Source organism: Carcharodon carcharias, chromosome 20, assembly GCF_017639515.1.
Source record: "Carcharodon carcharias isolate sCarCar2 chromosome 20, sCarCar2.pri, whole genome shotgun sequence".
Classification (NCBI taxonomy): domain Eukaryota; kingdom Metazoa; phylum Chordata; class Chondrichthyes; order Lamniformes; family Lamnidae; genus Carcharodon; species Carcharodon carcharias.
The window spans coordinates 67,402,603-67,429,960 of NC_054486.1; the positions used below are offsets into that span (position 1 = coordinate 67,402,603).

Consider the following 27,358-nt stretch of genomic DNA (forward strand, 5'->3'; position numbering starts at 1 on the left):
CATAGGGAAAATGTTAAAAGCTATTATTAAAGATGTTATAGCCAGGCACTTAGAAAAATGCAAGGCAATCGGGCAAGGTCAGCATGGTTTTGTATAAGGGAAATCGTGTTTAACCAATTTATTGGAGTCCTTTGAAGGAGTCACATGGGTGTGCTCTACTTGGATTTCCAGAAGATATTTGATAAAGTGCCACATCAAAGGTTATTACAGAAAGTAAAAGCTCATGGTGTAGGGGGTAACATATTGGCATGGATAGAAGATTGGCTGGCTAACAGGAAGCAGAAAATTGGCATAAATGGGTATTTTTCTGGTTGGTAGATATGATGAATGGTGTGCCACAGGCATCAATGCTGGGGCCTTAACTTTTAAAAATTTATATAAATGACTTGGATGAAGGAACCGAAGGAATGGTGGCTAAATTTGCTGATGACACAAAGATAGGTAGGAAAATAAATTATGATGAGGATGTAAGGAGGCTACAAAGTGACATAGGTTAAGTGAGTGGGCAAAGATCTGGCAAATGAGGTATAATGTGGGCAAATGTGAAATCGTTCATTCTAGCAGAAAGAATAAAAAAAGAAGCTTATTATCTAAATGGTGAGATATTGCAGAGCTCTGAAATTCTGAGAAATCTGGTTGTCCTAGTGCATGAATCACAAAAGGTTAGTATGCAGGTACAGCAGGCAATTAGGAATGCTAGAGTACTGTGTACAGCACAGTACCGGACTCCTGATTTAAAGAAAGATGTAAAAGCAGTTCAGAGAAGGTTCACTAGACTATTACCAGGAATAGGCAGGTTGTCTCATGAGGAAAGGCTGGACAACTTAGGCTTGTATCTGCTGGAATTTAGAAGAGTAAGAGGCAACTTATTTGAAACCTTTAAGATCCTGAGGGGCCTTGACAGAGTAGATGTGGAGAGGATGTTTCCTCTTGTGGGAGAATCTAGAACTGGGGTTCACTGTTCAAAAATAAGGGGTTGCTCATTTAAGATGGGGAAGAAGAGAATTTTTTCTCAGAGGGTTGTGAGTCTTTGGAACTCTCTTTCTCAGAAGGCTGTGGAAGCAGTCTTTGAATATTTTTAAGGCAGAGCTAGATAGATTCTTGATTAACAAGGGGGTGAAAGGTTATCGGTAGTAGGCAGGAATGTGGGGCTGAGGTTACATTCAGATCAGCCATGATCTTATTGAATGGAGGAGCAAGCTTGAGGGGCTGAGTGGCCTACTCCTGCTCCAAATCCGTATGTGCGTTTGAGCAATGGTCGTTCAAGGAACTCTCCCATTAGCAGAGCAGTGCAGCATCCCTGGGAGGAGGCAGAGGATAGCTGATCAATTTCCACTGACGATGCTGGCCCTTTGGTGCTTAGAAACTGAAAGTGAAATTGAATTGAATCGATGTCATGATTTGTGGGCTGGCATCAGGGAAATTGATATGAAAGTTGCTGGATTGTTGTTGTTAAAAAAATCAGTCCACTAATGTCCTTCAGGGAGGGACTTGTTAGGTCTGGCCTACAGATGACTCCAGTGTGACACTATGGGGGGAATTGGGTTAAATTCTGTAAAATCTGAAACGCAAACATAATCCACCACAACTGTACCTAATTATGGTTTAATCGAAGGGTCAGTTGTTCAAACATGTTAGCAAGGCTGTGTGCCTCAGATTTTAACGGTTTTCTATATTTATTTGTTGAGGGTTAAGTTGCCCAGGACTGCGAAATCCCAGCAACAGAAATGAGGTGAGAAAAGCTTGATTCAGCAGTTAAGTGCTTTTTAGCACTGCTTGTAGACTAGGAAGAGCAGGTTGGCTTCCCCTCTGGGCCCTCAAGCTAAACTGTCAGGACCACCTATCACCCCTGTGCTCGCTGTCCTACGTTGACTCACAGTTGGGAAATGCCTCGATTTTAAAAATTGTTTTCAAATCTCTCCTTGGCCTCGTCTCTCCCTATTTCCATAATCCCCTCTAGTTCCACAACCCTCCAAAATATAGGTGCTCTTCCAATTCCGGCCTTGTGAGCATCCCTAATTTTAATCACTCCACCATTGCAGGCCAGGCCTTCAGCTGCCAAGACCTTAGCTCTGGAATTCCCTCCCTAAACCTCTTGGCCTCTCATCCTCCATTAAGACATTCCTTAAAACCTTTGACCAAGCTTTTAATCATCTGCTCTAATAATTCCTAATGTGGCGTGGTATCAAGTTTTGTCTGTTAGTGCTCCTGTAAAGCACCTTGAGACGTTTCACTACATTGAAGGCACTGTACAAATACATGTTGTTATTGCTATACCAAAAAGAAGTACATGGTATCCTGTTGAACTATGTTTGGAGCATATCAACTTGATAACCCTCTTAAATGTGGAAAGAAAGCTTGAGTAAGGCTTGAATTATTAGCTGTAAGTCCATATTTATCCTATGATTTTTAATTTACACAATTACTATAATTCTACAATGATTAAATGTGTTCCATCAGAACCAGAGATAGATTCTTTCCTCATTCTCTTCAGCTCTGAAGAAGAGTCATATGTACTCAAAACGTTACCTCTGTTTCTCTCTCCACAGATGCTGTCAGACCTGCTAAGTTTTTCCAGCAGTTTCTGTTTTTGTTTCAGATTCCCAGCATCCGCAGTATTTTGCTTTTATTATAGAAGACATTCGATAGTGATCAGGAGTGACAACCCTGGTCAATTGTAGCATTCTTATTGCGACACTGATTATCATTAAGTCAGTGCACGCAGGTTTTCAGAAATTTACTGAATAAACTTGGTGAGCCTCTAAAAAGCCTCTAAAGCTAATGCTTATGCAATTTAAAATGATTACAATGCATTGTATGCCCGCAGATTCTACAGAAGTGCAGCCGAAATATGTCAAAGATGGGAAACGATATGGGCGAAGAACAGCACCAGAATTTCAGGATTCGATGGAAGTCAAAGTCACAGAGCCTTTAGCTGATGTTACACAACCTGAAGATGCTCCTTCCGGGGATGATATTGAGGTAGGCTGAAATTATTTGTGTGGTTAATCAAGTTGTTTCTGAGGAAAATTCCAGTTAATTTAAAACTTTGTTTTGGGGTGCGAGCAAATTCCTAGGCCATGATTTTTTGTCCATGATTTTACACATAGGGAGTCAAGACTAAGTGTGGTCTTCAAGTAGAGTTAGAGGGAGAGGAGATAATCAGACCAAGCATACACATTTAACTTACTGCAAAAGCATATATTGTGTTACTTATTTATGGTGGCAGGAGTAAAAAAAAAAACCTGTCTCAGCATTTTGTGTAAGGTTGGAAATGGGGGATGACACAGTGTGTGGCATTTTCGAATTTAAAACTCTCATCACCTTTTATTAGCTTTAATTTCCCTTCTTACTTGTACTCCCTCTCTCTCTTTTTCAGAAAATCAAAATTTAAGGTGTTAAAAGTGATTCCAAACTTTGCAAATGGTTTATGGGTACTGATACTAATGGACAACATCTTCTTTGGGGACATAAGAATTATTTTACTCAATATAATCAGGCTTCATCGTAGAACTAGCTCAGAAATATACCTTCAATGAGGCCACAAACAACTGCTGGGCCTGAAAGATGAAAGTAGGGCATCCAAAGAAGAAGTAAAATCCTGAGTAGGCCTTGACATCATGGCAGGGGAGCAAGGCACTGTGCAAATCTCTTTCATCGAAATGTATTCATTGAGTTAAAGCAACTTAGTAGTTTATTAGTGATACAGTGATCTCTACTATAATGGCTGCTTTGGGAACAGACTCATGATTATGGATGAGTGTAGCTCCAACAACACTCAAGAAGCTCGACACCATCTAGGACTGAGCAGCCCACTTGATTGGCACCCTGTCTGCCACCTTAAACATTTACACTGGGCAGAATTCTCCCTTCGGCGAGTGGGGGCGGGGCCTGTCGCCGACACGTAAAATGACGCACGGTAATGTTGGGTGGGCGTCCTGACATCACCGTGCATCATTTAGATTTTCAGTTCGGCAGTCGCGCAGCTGACTCGGCTGCGCACCTGCCGAACTGTCAAAGGTCTACTAAAACCTATTGAAAAGTAATTAAAACAATTAAAGGAGCTGCCCGTCCAACCTTAGGATTGGCGGGCAGGCAAAGAGCCCAGGCAGCCTTCAGAAAAAACATGAAACCTCATCCACAGGCGGGATGAGGTTTCATGAGGGTTTTAAAATTTGTATAAAATGTTTAAATAAAAGAAACTGCCATGTCCCAGCTAATGTGACAGTGTCACATAAGGGGACATGTCAGGAATATTTTTTCCTGCCTTTGATGAACTTTTAAATCTTGAGCAAAGTACTGCCTCAGGGAGATCTGTGTGCTCTTTCGCACGGACTCCCGGCTCAGGGAATCCCCCCCCACCGCCCACACAGGGAGCGCACAGTGCTTCTGGGTGGACGTCACGCTGGGTGGGCCTTAATTGACTCATCCATGTAAAATGGCGGCGCACCCCTGACCGGGGCGCTGACCAGGAACCCGCCCACTCCTGCACAACCCCCCCAATGGGGGGAAAATGCTGTCCTCTGATTTTGTTAAACATTTACTCCTCCCACCACCAATGCACAGGTGGCAGCAGCATGTGCTATCTACAAGATGCACTGCAGCAACTCACCAAGGCTCCTTAGACAGCACCTTCCAACCCATAACCTCTACCACCGAGAAGGACAAGGGCAGCAAATGCATGGGAACACTACCTGCAAGTTCCTCTCCAAGTCACACACCATCCTAACATGAAACTGTTTCACTGTTCCTTCACTGTCGCTGGGTCAAAAACCTGGAACTCTCTTCCTAACAGCACTGTGGATGTATCTACATCACATGGATGCAGCAGTTCAAGAAGGCAGCTCATCACCATCTCCTCAAGACCTATTAGGGAAGGGCAATAAATGCTGACCTAGCCAGTGATACCCGCACCTCATTAACAAATTAAAAATAACACTTGAAGCAACTGCATGAGTTGGGCTGTGAAATCTTGGTTGAACTGCGAGACAGCTCGTGGGGGAGGCTGGGGTAGATGTAATTTTAATTTCAAAAGGATGTGCCTCGAGGTCCAAGAGTGGGAGAAGAAGGCATGAAGAAAGCTGAGGGAAGCACAGTTTTTATTTTTAATTTGTGAGCAAGTGGAATTTGAAGGCTGAATGGCAGCAAGAACTTAGAAAGGGGAGAAAATAAAAATAAGATTCAATTTTAGAAACAAAATTGCAGGTGGTGGGGGGAATAAGAGGGTAAAAGTTACCAGTTGGTAGACAGCTGAGAAACTTCCTCCAGAGCCACCTGATTGTATGATAATTGTGACAGGTTTACAAAGGCAAAATCCAGTATAAAGATGGACATAGGAATTTATAATGGGGAGGGGAAAATTGTTTCAAAATATGACATTAGAAAGTGCATACAGATATAGATTTTAATAAAATATAGATAGATACATGTGGAGTGTTTTACATTGAAAAATGGGCTTGAAACCAAAATTGCTTTGTCCCAATGTATGTTTTAACAACTTTTTAACAGAGATCAGGGAGGGACATGCTGCCTATAAGGTTGTATGTACTATTACAGTATGCCTGAAATAGAGACAAATGACAGCTGGAAGCTCTATTTACTTGGGTGAAATTTGATGAATATTTGACTGTTGCAGATCAAGGTGTTAAAAGAATTAGCAACAGAAGCTGTTTAAGCAATTAGTTGCTATGATGTTCAGTGACATTACTGTCTACAAACTGTATGGAGACTACTGTACACTATCTGTGTTGAGGTTATTTGTGTCATGCAGCCTCATTATGTTCTACCACTGGTCCCACTGGTTTAGCTACTCTTTCCCAGGAGTTCTGCATCTCTCGATTTGCATATAAGCTGCATGAGCAGCTGGTAGCAAATTTGCTTTCACAGTTATGATGAATATGAAATTTGTTCTGTAGCCAGACTGCCTTGCAGTACAAAAATAAAAACAAAAAAACTGCGGATGCTGGAAATCCAAAACAAAAACAGAATTACCTGGAAAAGCTCAGCAGGTCTGGCAGCATCGACGGAGAAGGAAAGAGTTGACGTTTCGAGTCCTCTTGACCCTTCGACAAAACTTGAGTGAACTTGACAGAACTCAAGTTCTGTCGAAGGGTCATGAGGACTCGAAACGTCAACTCTTTTCTTCTCCACCGATGCTGCCAGACCTGCTGAGTTTTTCCAGGTAATTCTGTTTTTGTTTTGCCTTGCAGTACATCCAGTCTGACATTGGAGTATATGCTGTATTTGTTGCGGCCTCATCCAGGATGTGTTCACATTTGCAGAGCTCTCCTGGGCCGGCTCTAAAATACACAGTGGCCTTGTCTATGTTTTAACTAGGTAGTCCAGAGTCCTGGGGAATAAAACTGAAGTGCTGAGTTTGTCTGACTGAGACTGAAGTAAATAGGTGAGGTGATTTTCTTACAATGTAATTATGTCAAGTTGAATAATCTAAAGTTCCATTGGAATATAAAGTTATCTTTGGCATTAGTGATAGCAAATTGATAATGTCATCAAAGAAAATGATGTGGAGTGCAAAACGGGCTGTCGATTCACTACGGCAGCATTCCTCAAAAGCAAGTTTTTTCTGGTGATATTCATTGAACAGAGAATAAATTGGTCAGAACTCTTTACTCTTTAAGCAGTGTCATGGGATCATTTTCACCCACTGAACACACAGATCGGATGTTAGTTTAACACCCCATCCAAAGGACAGCATCTCTGACAATGCAGTGCTCCTTAAGGACTGCACTTGAGAGTTGGCATTGAGAATTAGTTAGCTCAAGTCCTGGTGTGGGTCTCAAAACAACAATATTCTCACTCTGAAGTGAGGGAGCTACCAGTTGAGTCAAGTTGACAATAGCCTAATCTATTGGGTTATGGCAGTTTTCCTGACAGTTTACTGCTTCTCTTTTGGCATGATCTTGGCCTGTTATGTCATCCATAAATTTTCCTTTCTCACAATATGAAAATGGCCCTGATGCCTGTTCCTACATTCCTCCTCTTTCATGGAGGCTGCAATGATCCTTTTGATTTGTTAATTGTTGCTGTGGATTTTCTAGGCTGGCAAGTATGTGGGAGTTTTATTCTTTGGCAATAAAAATGAGAACTATGTTAATCTTGGGGAATTTTCCACCCCAGCCCCTCTCCCTTCATCTATTGCTCATTCTTTAACGTTTGAGTATGGAATCATACCTTTTAATGGTAACTTGTTATTTTTAAGACTCCTTTTCAGATTTTAAGATTGGACAACTCCACCTCCCGTGTTGGTCTGTTTTATTTTACCTTTTTTTGGGACTGGCGGACCTGCTGTGTGTTTCTAACTTTTCCTGTATTTATTTTGGACCTTCAACATTATTTCTCTCTTCCTCCCCTAACCTCCATTTTTGTTGCCTTTTCTCTCCTATGGACTTTCACTGTGCTTTTCAGCATCTTATATATTTATACTTTTGTTCTTCTAAGCCTGTTAATTGCTTCAGCCAATTCATTCCTTCATTCGATTTCTATTGCTCTGTTACGAGTTTTGCAGATTATTCAATCCATTCATTTATTCTGTGTGGTTAAAGTATATGTTATCTTCATTTCCTATACTTTTTTCTTCTCCCCCACCCTCTCTTCCATCCTACAAAGCTGCTTTAGTATCTTTTCCCAGAATTGAAAATGCTAACATTCTAGGTATAAGAGCCTATCTTTACGGGTATCAACAGATTTGCAATATTTCCAGTAGTTTCCATTTTTATTTTGTTTGTTCCAGGGTGATTGTAATACAAAGAACCTTTGCAATACCTTTTAACTATAAAAATATCAACAGCCTTTGTAATTGTTGCTAATAAATTTATTAAGCAGCCGCTTATTTTGAAGACAACCAGAGAGTCCACGCTAATATACTCAACTGGAGTATTTGGGGCACTGCACTTCGGGAAATGTGTAAAGGCTTTAGAAAGGTTGCAGAAAAGATTCTAGGGGTAAGGAACTCCAGTTATGTGGATAGATTGGAGAAATTGGTGTTGCTCCCCATAGAGAAGATTGAGAAGAAGGGGGTTTAACAGAGGTTTTCAAAATCACGAGGGGCTTAGACAGAGGAAATAGGAAGAAACAGTTCCCATTGGTGGAAGGATCGAGAACTAGAGGACTCCAATTTAAGGTGAATGACAAAAGAACAAAAGGCAACATAAAGAAGAACTTTTTAATGCAGCGAGTGGTTAGTGTTCTATCTGTTGTATAAAATGGCTACTGCTCTAAAAGCTTTGTTTATGAAAGATGACATCAGAGGCTACATAAGAATGGCAAGACACAGCATACAAAGGTTATCTCCAAACATAACTCTTTTCATTAAAAAAGTGCATGCATTTTTTTCTCTATCATTTGCAAGTTACCCATGTACATGGGGCAGAATTTTCCTGTCAGCGAGCTGGAGGCGGGGCCCACTCGCCAACAGGAAAATGGCGCAGGATGATGTCGGGGGGAACCCCCGATGTCATCCCGCCCCACTTAAATATTCAGGAAGGCGGGGGGACAGCGCAATCAGCTGTCTGTCCGCCGACCTTCAATGGCCAATTGAGGTCATTGACAGGGCAGTTAAATCAATTAAAGGCCCTGCCCGTCCAACCTTAAGGCTGGCGGGCAGGCCAGGAGCCCCAACGGGCTTCTGAAAAAACGTGAAACCTCATCCACTGACGGAATGAAGTTTCATGTCGGTTTTAAAAAACTTTAATAAAGTTTCTGTGATATTTATTAACATGTCCCATATCATGTGACATTGTCACATGAGGTGGACATATTAATGATTTTTTAATTTTTCTATTTTTAAACTTTCAGCCCTGAGACAGCACTTAGTCTCAGGGAAATGTGCACTCTTTCGTGCGCATGTGTGAAAGAGCACACTCTGGCAGTTGGGGAATCCCCCCCACCCCCACCCACACAGGAGCCCACTGGGCGGGCCTTAATTGTCCTGCCCGCTTAAAATGGTGGTGGGGCCTATTTCAGCGGTGGTGATTGGCTGCCCACCCGCTGCCGCGTCGGTGGAGCCCACCCGCCCATCAAGGGCAAAATTTTACCCATGGTCTATAAAGAAAATCATCACAAGTGAGCAAAAAACTGTTCATTTTTGTCTGTCCCACTTTCATCTGTCCTTATGCTTGCATAGCATGCACAGTCTTTAAAGCATTCAGGTCTTCCAGTGGTACATATATGAGTTGTTGGCTGCTCGCCTGGTGTGTTCTGGTTCCTAGGGTGACTTTGCCTCTCCAGGGAATGTTGTTGCCGTGGCGAGTGTTGCTGCTGTGGTAATTGTTGCTGCTGCTGATCCGTTGCGTCCATTGGGGAACAGTTGACCTCTGAGATTGATGGTCATTCAGTTCCTTGTTCAGCTGGCAAAGTCAAATCTTCCTCATCAGTTGCCTGTCTGCTGTGAAAGAGCAGCTTCTCCAGCTGCACCTATATGTCTGCAGTTGTGACAATATATCTGGTTGTTCATTTTCACTGTGTACAATAGAGGTGATAAGTGCTGTACACAGGTTACGAGTTGCCAAGTGGTCTGACTTTTTTGAATGTGTTGAATGTTTGCACTCTGACCGACTCTCCAGTTCTCAGCTCTGGCAATGATTTGGCAGCTTTATCAAAGCGCAGTTTGGCTTTCTGCTTCACTTTGGTTTTATCACTCACTCTTATTACTACTTCTGACTTCAGTAATTTTTTTAGTTGTTGGAAGAGTAGTTTGGGTACAATGTGTCATTAGTCGCTGGACTAAGTCCAGGCCTTCTGTAGGTGTGTTTCTTCACTCTAAGATTGCCTTGTACACACCTTGCTGGACCTATTCGTTTTTTTTTAACCTTTTTGCAATTTTCACCGCTACCTCAGCCTTTCCATTTGACTGGTGGTAGTGTGGAGATGATGTGTAGTGCTGAGTTTCTCAAACATTTACGAAGTACCTGAATTCTTCACTCATGAACTGAGGGCGATGTTGCTCATCACCACATTTCAATCATCACCCACCTCCCAACTCCGCACCCCCTCCATCATGCGGCATTAGATGTGCATTGGCTTTATCCCCTTTTAATCTGGCTAATGCATCATTAATTACTGATTCACAGCAGGCCTCTTATTTATAGCTGTTAGACTATCCGCAGATTTTGCTCATCAGGTACATATGTTTCATGAAGCATGTGACATACGTGGCTGAATTGTGGGGGTCCCACAACTAACACCCCTGGGCTAGTATGCTTTCAGACATTCTGCAATCTCACTGATAGTTACTGATGTCGGGTGGTTTAACTCCCAGTAGTCTGAATAGTAGTCAACAGTAAAGAGATAATCCATTCCTGTGAAAGCGAAGAGGTTTACTCTAAGCTTCATCCACAGCCTGACTGGGTTGACATGAGTTATGAGCAGCTCTTTAGTTTGCTTAGCTTGATGTTCGTTACAAGCACTGCACAGGCTGATGTGGTCCTGAATGTCATTCCTCATGTTTGGCCAGCAGAGAGCTTCTCTTCCCTCCCTCAGACTGGATTCGATTCCTTTGTGGCTTGCATGGATGCGCTTCAGCATCTCTTTTCTCATCTCTTAGGGATAATGACTCTAGTTCCTTTGTAAGATATGCCACCTTGGGCAATCACTTCATCCCTGTATGCCCAATACTCTCTCATAGCAACAAGTGTGCCGTTGATAGTTTCAGGCCATCCTTTCATCACTACTTCCTGTAGCACTTGAAGAGTCGTATCTCGTTTTGTAGTTTGCTTGATCTGAGCAAGATGCTTGTCTGGAGGGATCTGTTCAGTAGTAAATGGCTTTGTATCCTGTGAAATACTGCAAATCTCTTCTGGTACCTGAAGAGTTATCAGTCCAAACTTTTGACTTGTTTCAGTGAAGATGAGGGGATTTTGCTTTGTGTTTATTATCGAGAACTGCAGATCTTCTTTCTTCCCATTATATTGGACTCTCAACTCAGTTTGTCATGGAGTGAGCATTATCCCATAAGCCTCAAGTTTCCCATTGAAAGTTTCATTTTTGAGTCATCATCTTGAGCAACTCCACACAGATCTACGAAGCTCACTGATGTCTTATCTGACACTTCACGTTAACTTGATGCTCTCCTGCGGTCATCATCCTAATAGTCACAAACCTTTTTTTAATCTTGACGGTGCCAACCTGTTCTAGGGGTAGAGTAATTCGTCAGAATCATCATCTGACATCTCTCCAGCAACCATCTTTATAGGCTTGCTTTTCATCCTTCCTGTTTCAGCTTCTTGAAGCTAGACCACTACTTTCCCCATGCTGGATGTGCTTCCTCTTCTTTTGTGTGGTATCCCCCACAGTATTATATCTAGTACTCGGGCTTGATCTTTCTGTTGACCCTTCTGTACTTGTCTTTGCTTTTCTTCATTAACTTGTGCCTGGAAAGCTTGGACTGCCTGTCAGCATGGTGCAAAGCCTTTTCAGTTCTCCATTCAGTACTCTTCGGCTGATTAATCACTTCAGAACTTCTGCACATGTCAATACCATTTTGAGATTGGGTTTCTTTTCTCTCAGTAGACATGTTCTCACGATGGGCTCTCCTTGTTCCTCAGGCAATTTTATCTCTGATGAAACCATCCCTCGGTTACCCAAACTCGCAAGGTTCAACTAGATGTCTCAGTTCAGTCACTTACTGGTCAACATTCTCCCCCTCTTCTTGAGCTCTAGTGTTAAACACATAGAGCAGAAACACACTAAGTGCAGTAGTGAGTGTGAAAAAGATGTTTTCTACCCTCCGGCCCCAGTGGCGGGTTTTCGCACCATATTGTCTGTTCCTGCTTTATTAATTATGCAGCCACAAGAAACACGCCATCTTGCTGGCAGGCAGCCTCTGAATTGCCCACCACGCTGTTACCTCATCGTTTCCTCACTGCGGGTGCAATATCTAAACTGCAGCAGTGCACACAGTTCTCAATGCTTGCAGCCCAGGACTGCTCCACTGAAGACATGGCCCTGAAAGCCAAGAAGAGTTCAGTGACCCGTCACTGGAATGCCTTTTGGAGACCTGTCATGATGTCCTCCACGCCCCACTCTGGCAGCAGGAGGTTCAGCAATCTCATCACTCCAGCAAGTGGGGCTTATATTTTGAGCTGCTAAAGTATTGAAATTAGGTTCCTGACGTGTGGTGGCAGGAAATGCAGCCCGCCATTGACGGACGGAATGGATGATTGCAAACTGGTTTCGCGACAGCATAAAACCGATTTTTGGCCTTCCACCATATTATCCGCTCATGACCACCATGACGCCCACTACCAAGGGGAGCAGAAAATTCTGGCCATAGTGGCTCTTCAAGACCTCCAAACTTTCACAAGACTGTCTTTTCTGCTCCTCAGTGAGTTCTAGGATGCAATACAGCTTATAGCACTTGTCATGAAGATGTGCTTTATGCCAAATAATTTTAATCCACTGGCTGGAACTTTGAATTGAACTTCTTAAAACAGACTTTTTAAAAAAAACGGAGACTGAAGTGATTTGAACTTGCAGCCCAACGGGGCTTACCCCAATTTGCATTACTATACGTTCCACATTCCAATTAATTGGAGTAGAGTCCGTCTGTTTCAAGACCCACCAAAGACAGTGGGCAAAATTTTTGCTCACACCTGCAGTGGAAATCGTGACACGCGGGGGCAGTTAATTTTGTGGGAGGCAAAATATCTGGTTCTTGACAACAGGATAAACTGTTGGAATTTTGTTCTCCCAACTTCCAAAGCGGGTCAAACTTCCCAACGAACAATGTCAGGAACTCCATTTGCATTAGTATCTCCTGTCTGCTGGTTGAAAGGCACCTTCCAAGAATTAAGTGCTGCCTCCAAATTAAGTTCCCTGCCAGCAAGAATTTAAAACGTTCAGTTTTATGATTGTACATAGATGGCGTGCCCCTGGTGAGCACAACTTTGAGGTCCATGAATGTTGCTTTCTCATTCTTGAGGACCTTGCATAACTTCACTCATATTGAGTGCCAATAAAAAACGCAGCACCAAGGCTGGACAAGGGAAGCAAGCTTACGGAGGAAAGGTAGGGAGAGTGCTCCAGGAAGGTGGGGGGTGCGGGCAATGGCAGGGGAAAGGGGGGAGGTGAGCATCTAGGGAAAGTGGAAGGGGTGAGTGTCCAGAGAAGGGGGTGGGGGTGTGAGTTTCTGAGGAAGGAATGGATAGTGAGAGTGTCTTAGAGGGCAGGTACTAGGAGGGAGAAACTCAGGGTCCTGGTGATTGTAGAGAACAGTCACAGTCAGAGGGGGGAATGGGTGCGGTAAGGTGGCAGGTCAAGGGTGAGGGCCTGGTAGGTGAAGCTCCCATCAGGTCGGACAAGACAGGTAGGTCAGATAACCGGAGGGGGCAGGGTCAGGGTGGGCATGGGGACAGTGACAGGTGTTGGCTCTGAGGGAGGTGGCAAAGCACGTGGAGGTGGATCATGATTGGATCCAGGGTAATGAGGCGAGGTTCTAGGACAGCAAAAGAGGACTGGTGATATTGGATGTGTCTCTGGTGATGGTGGGGGGATGTTGGTGGGTGACGGGGTGGTGGAGGGAGCTTAAAAGGTGAAGCGAGCTTAAAAGGTGAAGCACACCATTTTTCCAAACTGACCTTGACCATGCAGTTAGTCAGTCAATGAGATCCTTTGAGATAGATGGAGGGTCTTTTCAGGTGGATGGAGTTCAAGGTCAGCACATGTGGTCGACTAAAGGGACACCTTAATAGTTATGAGGCAACGGGATGTCAAAGATGCTCTCTTGTATTCTTCTCTTTCTAGTGAAGCAGGTTTGTCCCTGACTCATGGGTCACATAACATCGAGATCCCAGCAAGGCATGGAGCTGCCATTCATTCTGTGCCATTTTCCATCTGCTGCAGTCAGAGGCAGGAATGAGTGGATGGAGGGAGGGAGGTGGAATGCCTCCAAAGCTGGCAGAGGGCAGCCAGCTCATGACTCCAAATCTCCATCTGCCCCGGTGAATGGTTGTGGCTGACAAGAGATCATGTGGTTAGTCTTTCAATGCTGCCAAGGCAACGGTCTCTTTAGAGTTTCGAGGGGTAGTGGAGACAAGTGCAAACATGTTCGCTTGAAGCTTCTTGCACATGGTTCTCATTACCCTGGTCAAAGAGCCATTCAGACATTTGTGAATGTATGGGAGGAACACCCATCTCTGGCCCTCCAGGGTATCCTTTACCTGGAAGCAGTGAGGTGGGGATGTCACGTCTAGACAGAGGCCAGGTGAAGGGCTGAGCACTGCCTTCTGGCTTTGAGATGGGGGAATCTTGTAAAGGACATGCTCACTTAATTTATCACTTCTTCAGTTTGTTTGCACATCCACTGAGGTGCCGATGAAAACTGCAGGCAGCCCTGCCTCGGTAATGACTCATCCAGATGAGGAGAAGGAGAGCCCAATGCCGGTTGGCACAGGGCAATGAGGAGCAAGGGCCTGAGCAGCAAGAGGCAGCAGGGCCTCTGTTAGGTCAAGAGGCTGGCGAGCATATGCCAGTGCAATGGCAAGAATTGGCCTGTCATGGATGTGTTGCCAACGGTGCTCAAGATGAGTGAAAGGCAGTGCTGGAGCTACCCTCATATGTCACTGGATGTGGTTGCTCACATATGCCAGCTTCTCCAGTACGAGCTGCAGCCACAAGGACTCTGGAGGAGTAATGTGGAGCTTCTGGCCTGTTTTGAGCGGATGGCTGTCTGGGTGCCCTTTAATATGATGCCAGGACCGTCAGCCCCATGAGGTAACAGCAGGGGGATCGCAACCGCTCCACCACATGATTTGCCGAGCTCCTCACCAATGCATAATTAATGGGCTGCAAAGGTGGTCGTGTACCCTGCCACCCAGTGGAATGATGCTGACTTCCCCGCTTGCCAGTTGATATAGTCTCCAGAATGGAAAATTCTACCCAATGACTAGGGAAGTGTGAAAAGCTAGCATATCCTGTTCGTGAGCAAGACATCTATGGCTATCACCTGGGGTATTCAACTGTTGGATATGGACCATTAAGACTAATTGTTTAGGCAATAGGAACCTGGCTACATTAGCTTCCAGACATGAGCTAATCAAGTCACCTTTGGAATACAAGGACAATGTCTTTTTTTGAATCCCTGTGGCAGTGGGAGAAGGCAGGTCACATAACAAGCCAACCTTTTGTAGCTTTTAAGCGCTTGCTTTCTCAGCACCTAAGGGGGGGCTTCTCCTGCCTCCCCCTTTCTTCAACCCACATGGTAAGCTTCGAACCCTGTTTACTGACTGTGATCATCTAGGAATGCCCTGCTGTTGACAGAGATTTCTTAAAAGAATCCAACCCAGCTCTACTGTCTTCCAAAGAACAATCAACTCAGTTATCTACAGCTTTAATTCAGAAGCATCGAGACAATGGAATTCAGCCTGAAGCCAGCTGAGTCACCAAACTGTATACTCTTCCTTTTTTTTGAAGGACTCTAATTTGGCCAACCTTTCCTTCCCCACTCTGTAATCTGAATTTGTGTATGTGTGAACTTCGAGTGTGTGTGTGTGTGTGTGTGTGTGTGTGTGTGCGTGCGCGCGCGCATAAGGTGGTGCATATTTTATTACTTTATTTAGATTGATTTAAGTATAATAAAACCAACCTCTTTCTTTGTTAAACTCAATAAAACTTGCCCTTTTGGTACTTATATGATCACTGCATAAACTGTTAAATACTGAATTGGCAAGTCTATCCTTTTCACACAAAAAGACCTTTGCAGTCAAACAAGAAGGCAAAGAGGGGAGCCATTTGATCCTTCCTCACCTAGTTGTAACACACTCTTTCCCCAGCACTGATAACAGAGTTGGTGCAGACTGAAATTTTTATTATTCTCTGCTGTTTTTTACAGCTGCTGGCTCTTCTAAGCTATGAATGTCCACTCATTTCCAGCTGCACACTTCAGACACCATGTTCCATGTGGTGTGTAAAATAGTTACTGCCCTGAAATGTTTATTTACAAAAAATGACAACAGAGGTCATGTGATTAAGGCAAGCCACAGTGTACAATGGTATTTCTCCAAACAGATATGATCTGAAATGCACTGCCTGAGACTGTGTTGGAGGTAGATTCAGTCATGGCTTTCAAAAGGGAATTGGATAAGCACCGGAAGAGAAAACATTTGCAGGACTACAGGGAAAGGGTGGAGTAATGAGAGTAACTGAGTAACCCTTGCAGAGAGCAGGAATGGACACAACAGGCCAAATAGTCTCCTATGCTGCACCATTCTATTATTCTTCCTTCAGCCAAAAAACACCAAGAATAATGTATAGGTTAATTTGTCATTCATCACCCCATTGTTTTGGCTTAAATAAAAACAGAAAATGCTGGAAAACTCAGCAGGTCTGGCAGCATTTGTGGGGAGAGGAACAGAGTTAACATTTTGAGTCCGTATGACTCTTCTTCAGTGCTAAGGAGAAGTAGAAATGTGATAGATTTTATAGTATTTAAGAGGGAGTGGAGCAGGTGGAGTGAAATAGAAGGCCAGGGATAGGTGGGAGCTCAGGAGAGATTGACAAAGATGTCATGGACACAAAACAAAAGGATCGTTAATGGTAGTGTTAAAGACTAAAGAAGGTGCTGATAGTGGCTTTAAGGTAAGATAGCAGAATGTGTTAATACCAGAACCAAGGGTCAGTACTCTGTGAAAGCACAATATAGAAACAAGTGACAGGTAGTCCTGTGAGGTGTGGGATGGAGGGCAGTGTTTGGGGAAAAAGGATTTTGAAAATTTTTTTAAGTAAACATATGAATAAAAATTTATAAATGAATATATAAATATAAATAATTTTTAAAAATTGGACTAAAAAAGGGGTAAAGATGGAGGAGCGAGTTCATGATCTGAAGTTGTTGAACTCGATGTTAAGTCCAGAAGGCTGTAAAGTGCCAAATCAGAAGATAAAGTGCTGTTCCTCCAGTTTGCGTTAGGCTTCACTGGAACACCGCAGCAAGCCAAGAATGGACATGTGGGCATGAGAGCAAGATGATGTGTTGAAATGGCAAGTGATAGGAAGGTCTGGGTCATGGTTGCAGACTGAATGAAGGTGTTCCACAAAGTGGTCACCCAGTCTGTGTTTAGTCTTCCCAATGTAGAGGAGACCACATTGGGAGCAGCAAATACAATAGCCCAAACTGAAGGAGGTGCAAGAGAAGCGCTGCTTCACCTGAAAGGAGTCTTTAGGGCCTTGGATTGTGAGGAGGGAGGAGATAAAGGGGCAGGTGTTGCACCTTCTGCAATTGGATGGAAAGGGGATGAGGAGCTGGGGGTGATGGAGGAGTGGACCGGGGTGTGATGGAGGAGTGGACCGGGGTGTCACGGAGGAACTGTCCTACGGGATGCTGACAGGAGGTGGTGAGGGAAAGATGTGCTTGATGGTGGCATCATGCTGGAGTTGGTGAAAATGGCAGAAGCTGATCATCTGAATGTGGAGGCTGGTGGGGTGAAAAGTGAGGACAAACGGGACCCTATCATGGTTCTGGGAGGGAGGGGAAGAGCTGAGGGCAGAGGTGCAGGAGATGGGCCAGATACAGTTGAGGGCCCTGTCAATCACAGCAGGGGGTTCCCTTGGTTAAGGAAAAAGGAAAACATGTCAGAAGCGCTGTTTTAGAAGGTAGCATTATCGTAACAGATACAATGGAGGCAGAGGGACTAGGAGAATGGTTTGCGGTCCTTACAGGCAGCAGGATGTGAGAAGCTGTAGTCGAGGTAGCTGCAGGAGTCAGTTGGCTTGTAATGAATATTGTTAGACAGTCTATCAACAGAAATTGAGACAGGGGGGGTCAAGAAAGGGAAGGAAAATATCAGAGATGGACCATGTAAAGGTGAGAGAGGGGTGGAAAATTGGAAACAAAATCGAAAAATTTTTCCTGGTCCAGAAGAGAGCATAAAACGGCACCTATATAGTCATCGATGTACCGAATAAAGACTTGTGTTTGGGGGCCTGAGTAGGACTGGAACAAGGAATGTTCCACAAAAAGAAAGGCATAACTGGGGCCTATGCAGGTACACGTGGGTTTTTAGGGTCTTGCTATGCACAAAATAACTGCTACATGTAACAGTATGCTTCAAATTAATTCCGTGTGTATGAAGTGCCTTAATGCATTTTTAAAGCTTTGAGAGCAGCAGTAGTTCTCGCAGCTTTTGACTGAGAGGAAGCATAAAGGAAGAAAGAAATGGCACCTTTCACAACCTCTGGACTTCCCGAAGTACTTTACAGCCAATGAAATACTTTTTCAATGTAGGAAGCGCTGCAGAAAATTTGCACTAACAATTTAACTAAGCTGGCCATAAATATATTCGAGCACACTGCTGATCACATGGGGCATTTTCTGTATGGGGATCATATGTGATTCGTTGTATTCTATAGTATATCCAAGGGACTCGTAGTTAAGTGACCACCACATTCCTTAGAGCATACAGGGAATGAGGATATTCTGTACAATGACAAGAGCAGAGCTGAGAGAGGAATCTCTCACAAACAACATGAGTTGTGTGTTGCAGCACTAGGCTTGCAAAAACCCCTGGAGATTTGTTAAATGAAATATTGATATTCACTGCTGGGAAAGACCTGAATATTTGCTCAATGACTTGGAAGATATAAAGCTGCTTTGATTCTTTGACCATCTTTCTACTTTTTAATTTTATTGAACAGTTGGAAGCAACTGTAAACTAATTATAGTTTCCTTTTCATCAAAGACATTCAACTGAGCAAAAACAAAGATGGGAACAAATATCTGATTATTCAACCATAAACAATGTATAGGCACAAACTGAAACAGGAAAGTGCCAAGTGCACACAAAATTTCTTCTGGTTGATGAGCTCATTCAGATTGTGGTCATGTTACACACAGTCCAGAATTATTTAAGATAACTTGGAGGAAAATGTTTCAAATCTGTAGTGTTTACACTAAGTAATTAACACAGCACTGGAAAGAAGGCGCAAAGATGCTTGTTGCTGGAATTCCGGCCTCCACAATGGTAACAAAGCGTGTTCTGTGAGTGCAATGTGCAGAAATGTACTTCCATATTTTGAAGTATAATTTGATTCAGTGCTGGACAAAGGGGCTGAAAATGTGGTTCTTATTGATTAATGAAAACTAAATAAACTGATGATGAACATACATTAGCCTCAAACAGTACAGTTTTCCCCATCCTTTTTAGAAAAAGTGTATGCATCAGTAACAGTAGCATGCTTTTTATATAGCTAGTTTGATAAATCAATATGGTGCGCTTGGATTGTTGGTGAACATTTTTTTAAAGTACACTTGTTTTAATGTGTTTTCCCTTTTCTTGATTTTAAGTAATTTTAAAATTTGGAGCTACTGAGCTTGAAAATTTGCATTTAATGTTTTTTCACAGTGGTCTGTCAGATGCTGCTTGCCCAGTTATGGTTTCCCTCTTTTTTTTCTCTCAGCTGTCCGTCTGTCGCCTGTCTCTAAAATTTTCCATCATTATCCAACTTACTTAGATTATTTTATGCTTCTATGACGTAGCTCAGTTTTAATTCCGTAGTCTGCCTGCAGGACATGGTTGTAAGCTTTGAATCAAATCTTCAGAAATCAGGATTTCACTTTCAATATCACTTTAAAAAATATAAATATTTCATCCAATGGTTTTTCTTGTTCTCGTTTTTATTTTATCCTCCTCAATCCCACATAAGTAGGGCAAAATTTTTAGCTCAGTGGGAGGGTGTGTGCCCGACTCGTTCGAGCGCGAAATGACGCACGTTGGCGTTCAATACGCAGTCTCGCGATAGTTCATTTGGCGGACCCGCACCAGATTCAGCAGTTAAGAGGCCTGTTCAGGCCATTAAACAATCAATTAACTTAAATTTTTCACTGCCTGTCCAACGTTATGGTTGGTAGGCAGGCGAAAAGGCCAAGCTACCTTTGCATTTTTTTTTTGGAAACCTCATCCATGGGTGGGATGAGGTTTCCAAAAGCAAATAAAATAAAATAAAAGTTTTAAAATTTAATTAATAACATGTCCCTGCTCAACGACAGAGTAACATGAGGGGACATATTTTATTACATTTTTCAAATCTTTATTTTCTTTAAAACACCTCATCTCCCTGAGGCAGCTCTATGCCTCAGAGATTTTCAAGTGCTGACTCGCACGCTCTCCCTGCTCGTCCTTCTCCACCCCCCCCCCCACACACACACACACACACACACACACACACACACACACACACACACACACACACACACACACACACACACACACACACACACACACACACACACACAGACACACACACGCACGCAGCGCTGAGTGCTGCTGCTTGCGTTTTATGCTGGACGGGCCTTAATTGGCCCACCAGCATGAAATCGCGGCCCGGCCCCGATCGCAGGCGGCGGTTGGCTTCCTGACCACCCCTGCCAAGCCTCCCCGCCAAGGGCAAAATTCAGCCCATAGTGTTTCCAATTTGAATGGGACATATAACATCTAAATTCCAAATTTTTATGTGTTGCTTGAGTGCACCAACATACTCTGCATGTCTGCTAATCAAGGCCTTTAAACATGAGTTTTATTTGATGTCAACTTTCTGCATAACTAATTTCTGTGTAATCCCCTAATTTCAGGATTTAAGATTCATGCTGTTTTGATTTGGCATTCACATATTAATAAGAACAAACAAGATGCAGTTTAATTGTTTTTACCCTGTTTTAGAGAAATGGTGTTTGTGCAGAATTTGAACTAGATATGCTAATACAACAAGCAATTTATTAGTCCAATGTGCTTTAATTCATTGTATTAGGATTACTACAAGGTTAATTAACCTGAATAGTTCTCTAGTGACAGCGAATTTCTGTTCGAAATTGGTCCTGTTTCTGACCATTTTTGCAAATATTGGAATTTAAAGCCCCACCTCCAGGAGTGGGCTAGGAGGTAAGGGGACTGTATAATTAGGTGGAAAGCTGCAGGGTGGAGAGCCCTTTGCCTTCCCAATTCCTCCCCCCACCCGATTCAGCCAGAGACAGAAAAGGTCAAGGTTGGCCTTTCTACTCCTAGGCTAAACCCCTAAGTGGTCAATTAAAGGCCACTTAAGGGCCTCATCTCACCATGCTGGTGTCCTACCAGTAGGTGAGTTGGTGGGGGGAGGGGAGGAGGGCACATGCCCATGGGCAGGCCACCAGTTATACCCAGCAGCCTGCCTGCAGACTTGGCCTTCATTGTAAGAGGATTTGAATACAGGAGCAAGGATATCTTACTGCAGCTGTACTGGGTCTTGGTGAGACCACAACTGGAATGTTGTGCCGTTTTGGTCTCCTTATCTAAGAAAGGATATATTTGCCATAGAGGGAGTGCAGAGAAAGTTCACTAGACGGATTCCTGGGATTGCAGGATTGTTGTGTGCGGAGAGGTTGGGTCCACTAGGCCTGCATTCACTGGAGTTCAGAAGAATGAAAGGGGATCTCATTCAAATGTATAAAGTTCTGATGGGGCTGGATAGACTGTTTCCTCTAGTTAGGAGGTCTAGAACAAGGCGTTACAGTCTCAGGATACTGGGTAGGCCATTTAGGATTGAGATGGGGAGAAATTTCTTCAGAGGGTGGTGAACCTATGGAATTCACCACCAAAGAGTGGAGTCCAAGTCACTGAATATATTTAAGAAGGAAATAGCTAGAGTTCTAGACTGTAAAGGCATCAAGGGGTATGGGGAGAGAGCAGGAATGTGGTGTTGAGATAGAGAATCAGCCATGATCATATTGAATGGCGGAACAGGCTTGAAGGGCTGAATGACATACACCTGCTGCTATTTTCTATGTTGTGCCTAGACTCCTGATTGAGCATCCTATGCCCCACGAGGGGCCCCACCAGTGAAAGACACCCCCCCCCCCCCCCCCCCCCCCCAAACACTGAACCCCATCCACCCTCACCAGAGCCAGCCTGAATGGTCTCTTTGAGCCCCTGCTACTGGTTTGTATTCGGGGACCTCCATTGTTTCTGGTGCTGCAGGCTTCTTCCAATCCCAGCAATGGCCACCATTCCCTGTGGCGCTGGTGGCTCTCTGGTCCATGGATTTTGGTGGCAGGATCTTTGCCTTTAAAGGCCTGAATTTTACACTGGGGGTGGGGTCCCCAATCTCCTGAATAAAAGTCGCAGCGAGCCCACCTCTGCCCACCGGTTCTCCCCACAGCCATTTAATGGCTGTTGGGCCTTTAATTGGCTTGAGACAGACCTTCTGCCCCCATCTGGGAGGACGTTCTACCTCTGAGAGCTGCCGACCAATCAAATGGCTGGCAGCTCTTGTCCCTGCAGTATTACTGAGAGGGGTGGCCACTGCTAGGACTGCAGCAGTCACCAAGAAAGCTATGCTGTGATGGAGCCAGCGTGAAAGGTGAGCCTGGGGTCTTGAAGGTGTCTGGCTGGCAGGCCCCAGCAAGGGGGATGGGAGTTGGGGACCATCAGGGCAGATGGAGGGGAAAACCTTAGGGGAGAATTACGTTGGTGGGAGTGGGAGGACCAAAAGTGAGACCTCCACCCCTTGCCTGGCCACTAGTCCGCCAGGTTTCACCTGGCGACCTGGAAACTTGACATTGACTCTCTCCACTGCAGGCGAAACCCCAGTGGTAGTGGGAGATCGTTAAGTGAACAGTAATTGGCCTCTTAAGGGCCTTAATTTCTCACAGGCACTCATTGCCTCCCCTGTCGCAGGTACTAATTGGAACTATTTTGAATTTTTTTTTAAGATTCAGGTACATAACTAAGGATAGGATAGTTTTTTTTTCTCCCAAGGGTTTACTGCCCACATGGGTAAATTTGCATCTTTACCACCTAGAGTTCTTTCTGGGAGAAGCACAAAGAGGAAAATCAGGCAGGGATTCACACAATGATAACAGAGCCCATCCCGTTTTATTTCTATTAATGTAAGAAGAAGGCAACTCGTACTGGCCCTTAAGGATGTGCAACCCCTGTGCTACAATGGATATTTTTAACCAATGGCTAATCTGAAAATACACTCCAGGTTGAACTGCAGAAGTGAATTGGATTAGGCCTGATTCACAACATAACCATTAAACTGTCATGTTCCTTTACTTTCTAATATGGAAACAAAAGTAAATAAGAAAATCAACATTCTAAGTGTTACGGAAGCTGCTTCCCAGAAAATTAGGGTACAGCACTCATACCTTTCACTTGAATTATATTTTCGTAAAAAATAACTCTTTATTGCAGAAAGACATTTTGCTTCTCTGTCTTCATGTAGAGATGACATCCCAGCTCCTATAGTACAGCTATATTCCTATGAAGGTGATTGCTTGGGAAGATGTTGTCTGTGTCCTGTGCTGGGGCCTCAACTTTTTACAATTTGCATCAATTACTTAGATGAGGGGAGCGAAGGCTTGGTAGCTAAATTTACAGATGATGCAAAGATTGGCAGGAAAGTATGTTGTGAAGAAGACATGAGGTTGTAGACGGATATAGATAGGTTGAAGTGAGTGGACAAATATCTGCCAAATGGAGTATAATGTGGGAAAATGTGAAGTTGTTCACTTTGGCAGGAAGAATAAAAAAGCTGAGTATTACTTAAATGGAGAATGGCTGCATAATTCTGAGGTGCAGAAGGATCTAGGTATTGTAGTACATGAGTCACAAAAAGTTAATATGCAGATACAGCAAGTAATTAAGAATGCTAATGGAATGCTATCCGTCATTACGAAAGGAATTGAACATAAAAGTAAGGATAAAAGCAAAATACTGCGGATGCTGGAAACCTGAAATAAAAACGGAAAATGCTGGAAAAACTCAGCAGGTTTGACAGCATCTCTGGAGAGAGAAACAGAGCTCTGAAGAAGGGTCATACAGACTCGAAATGTCAACTCTTTTCTCTCTCCACAGATGCTGTCACACCTGCTGAGTTTTTCCAGCATTTTCTGTGTTTATAAAAGTAAGGACGTTATGCTTCAGTTTTACAGGGCAATGGTGAGACTGCATCTCAAACAGTGTGTGCTGTTTTGGTCTCAATTTAAGGAAGGATGTAAATGCATTGGAGGCATTTCAGAGGAGGTTTACTAGATTGATACCTGGAACGAGTGGATTGTCTTAAGAGGAAAGGTTGGACAGGCTGGGCTTGTTTCCACTGGAGTTTAGAAAAGTGACGGATGATTTGATTTGAAGTATACAAGATCCTGAACAGTCTTGAGAGGGTGGACGTGGAAAGGATATTTCCTCTTGTGGGTGAGTCCAGAGCTAAGGTCACTGTTTTAAAATTAGGGATTGCCCGTTTAGGACAGAGATGAGGAGAATTTTTTTTTCTCCGAGAGTTGTGCGACTTTGGAACTCTCCGCCTCAGAAGGCGGTGGAGACGGGGTCATTGAATATTTTTGAGGCAGAGGTACTTTGATTCTTGTTAGGCAAGGGAATCAAAGGTTATCGGGGATAGATAGGAATGTGGAATTCGAAACACAAGCAGATCAGCCATGATATTGTTGAAGACTCAAAGGGTCAAATGGTCTACTCCTGTTCCTATTTTTTATGTTTATGTTTTTGTCACATCAACCCTTCTCCGTTAGTCCAAATTAATGTGAGTGTGATAATTTTTTCACGAAGGTGAATAGAGGATATTGCATGTTATGTTGACAATCAGAAGCTGCATTTACACTTTTTAATTTAAAGAGGGGAAAAATCTGCATCAAGAGGGCTAACCTCCCAGTTTTGAATATACCTGGTATTAAGTCGGCAACTACCAAGGCAACATTGTTATTGATGTTTTTTGCTTTGGCTGAGTATAGTGGATATGTCAACAGAAACAGCTTTTCACGTTACAAACCACATTAATACAGAAAAACTGATTTTTAACTTTTAGAATTTAAATTAAAATATTGCAATGTTGCCTTTTCTGGGACCAAAGGTATCTGTAAAATGATCAAATAGGTAGTGTAGCAACAGTGGCATAATGTGGTTCCCATTTAGATGAAATAAATCAAGCTATAACGTTGCACCCAAATTCATAAAAATCTCGTTCCATTTTATGTTGCTGTCAGCACCATGCTCTTGCTGGAGGTAGGGAAGGAGGTGAGCAGGATCTTTATTAGGTGTCAATTAGATCTTGTCTGTCCATTTTCAAGATGCAGAGCATATTTACAAGCTGTTTCAAACATGTTCCAAGGAATGATTATGTTCCTTATGACTAAGAAAATTTTAAATATTAGATCTAACCCCATCCTTAATAGCAAGAATAAAATTCTGCTCCTGAAAATTACTTGTGAAGCTGTGGATCTACGGTGCCTCAAACATATTACAAATTGTGCTTCAAATTAGTCATGTGGCCATTTTAATTCCTCTATTTCAGCATGGTTTAGCACAGTAGTGGTTCATTTCTACACCAGACCCATACACTTTCATTCTGCACCACTCAGTTTTTATAAAGTTGCATTGTTTTCAATGCAATGAAAACTTTCTCTCTAATATAAATTTCTCTAAATTCATATATTTCTGGTACCTATGATTTAACATTCATATTTACATTAAATGGAGAAATGCTCTTGAGTGCTATACATTTGCATATAGTCTTTTTGAACTTTTGGGATGATCTCTTATTAACCAAATGCTAAGATGTTTACAATTTGCAGATGGACTAACCTGAAATTAATGTTGTAACTTGCTGGTTCATGAATTAGCCACAGGGTCCTGGTCCAAATAAGCAACTATAAAACTATACAACCAACATGATATTCACAGAGCGACAGAATTGTTACAGTGCAGAAAGAGGCCATTTGATCCATCATGTCTGCACCAACTCTCCAAGTGAGCAATTCACTTTGTCCCATTCTCCTGCCTTCTCCCTTTTAAATGCTTCAATTGAACCTGACTCTACCACACTCACTCCCTGGCAGTGCATTCCCTTGCTCTGGAATACAGATAGGGTATTAATGCAACAATTCTAAATTCATTGTGGAATCAGGTGTGTATTCACAATGTTTTTCCAAAAAGTAAAGATGTTAAAGGTTACAAATATTTGGGGCAGAATTTTTCTTCCTGTGGGTGGGCGCTGCCCAACCCGATCCGGAGTATAATAATGCGCCATGATGTCGGGCGAGCATCCCGACGTCATCGCGCGCTCGTGCAATATTTCGGTTGGCGGACAGCGCACCTGCCGACAATTGAGGCCAATTAAGGCCCTTAAGCAAGCAATTAAGGAGAATTTTTCGCTGCCCGGGGCAAATAGGCCAGACAGCCTTCGCATTTTTTGCGAAATCTCATTCACGGGCGGGATAAGGTTTCAAACAGTACATTTTTAAAAATAAATTTTTTTTAACAATGGTTTTTAACATGTCCCTCTTCATGTGACTGAGTCACTTGTGAGGACATGTTTATATTATTTGTAGAATCTTTACTTTTCAATTTAAAAATCTTCAGCTCCCTGAGGCAGCTTTGTGCCTTCAGGGAGCTTTCAGTGAGTGTCAATGCAGACTTCAGCGCCTGCGCTCCTCCTGCCCTCACCCCGGCAGCGCTGAGGCTCTCAGTGGGCATTTCACACTGGCTGGCTGTTAATTGGTCATTGGAAATCGTGACCGGAGCCCGATCGCGGGCGGCAGTCCGTTTCGTGGACCTTCCCGGGCCCACCTGCCTGACGAAGGGAAAACCCTGCCCTCAGCTTCTTTCCTTATCTCCAAACATTGATGTTATTATACTGGATGCATTGATCTTTGCGTCTTTAGTGTTATGTTAATGAGATGCTGACAAAGGCTGGACTTTTGTAACAGTTATTTGGGTATCCTTAATTTATGAATAAGGGTCTGGTTCTATGAAACAGATGGTGAAGTGCAAAAGGTTGGTCGGTTTATGCATAAAGGGTGAAAGAGGCTATGACAAGTAAACAATAGCAAATGTAGCATGTGCTTTTTTCCAGTCCAAAAGATGTGGTCTAGAATACTAAACTGTGCCATCTGTTCCTTGGTTCAGCTGTGCATGTGTCCATCTGAATAATGTATTTGCAGGGCTCTGCCTTCCACACGGGCTTCAATAAATACTGACTTGTATCAAGCCAAGCTGTTCTCTTGATCATGCACAAAATGCCCCTACATGACATTAAAATACATAGTTCCCCTGCCAGTATGAGTTCATTCCTGACATTCGAAGGCCAGAGCCATTTTGTTCCTGGCTTTGTGAAATTTTTAATCCACTTTTATATAATTAATTAGTTCTGAGCTGATCTGTGTTAATCAAAGTACAGATGCGGAATGCTTCTTGCCAAATATCCAAGAGCAATAGTGATGCTGAATGGCATTGGTGAGCTATTTGAATTTCAGCAAGTAAAGATTCTAGTTCAGTCATTGTGCATATATCATTCATGGTTTTTACTGAACAGACATTTTTGAATGATGATAGCAAACCAGTTTAGGTAAATTGTGAATTTT

The 27,358-nt window shown here is 43.2% G+C and overlaps 1 protein-coding gene across 3 annotated transcripts in view; it reads left to right on the forward strand.

The window, feature by feature from the left end:
• The window catches only part of nin (ninein (GSK3B interacting protein)), a 189,578-nt gene that overhangs the window by 79,500 nt on the left and 82,720 nt on the right, over positions 1–27,358 (forward strand). For all 3 annotated transcript variants that reach the window (XM_041214930.1, XM_041214931.1, XM_041214932.1), the window contains exon 4: positions 2,828–2,982. In XM_041214930.1, the coding sequence (XP_041070864.1) occupies positions 2,828–2,982 (155 nt within the window). The remainder of the gene's footprint in view (positions 1–2,827; positions 2,983–27,358) is intronic.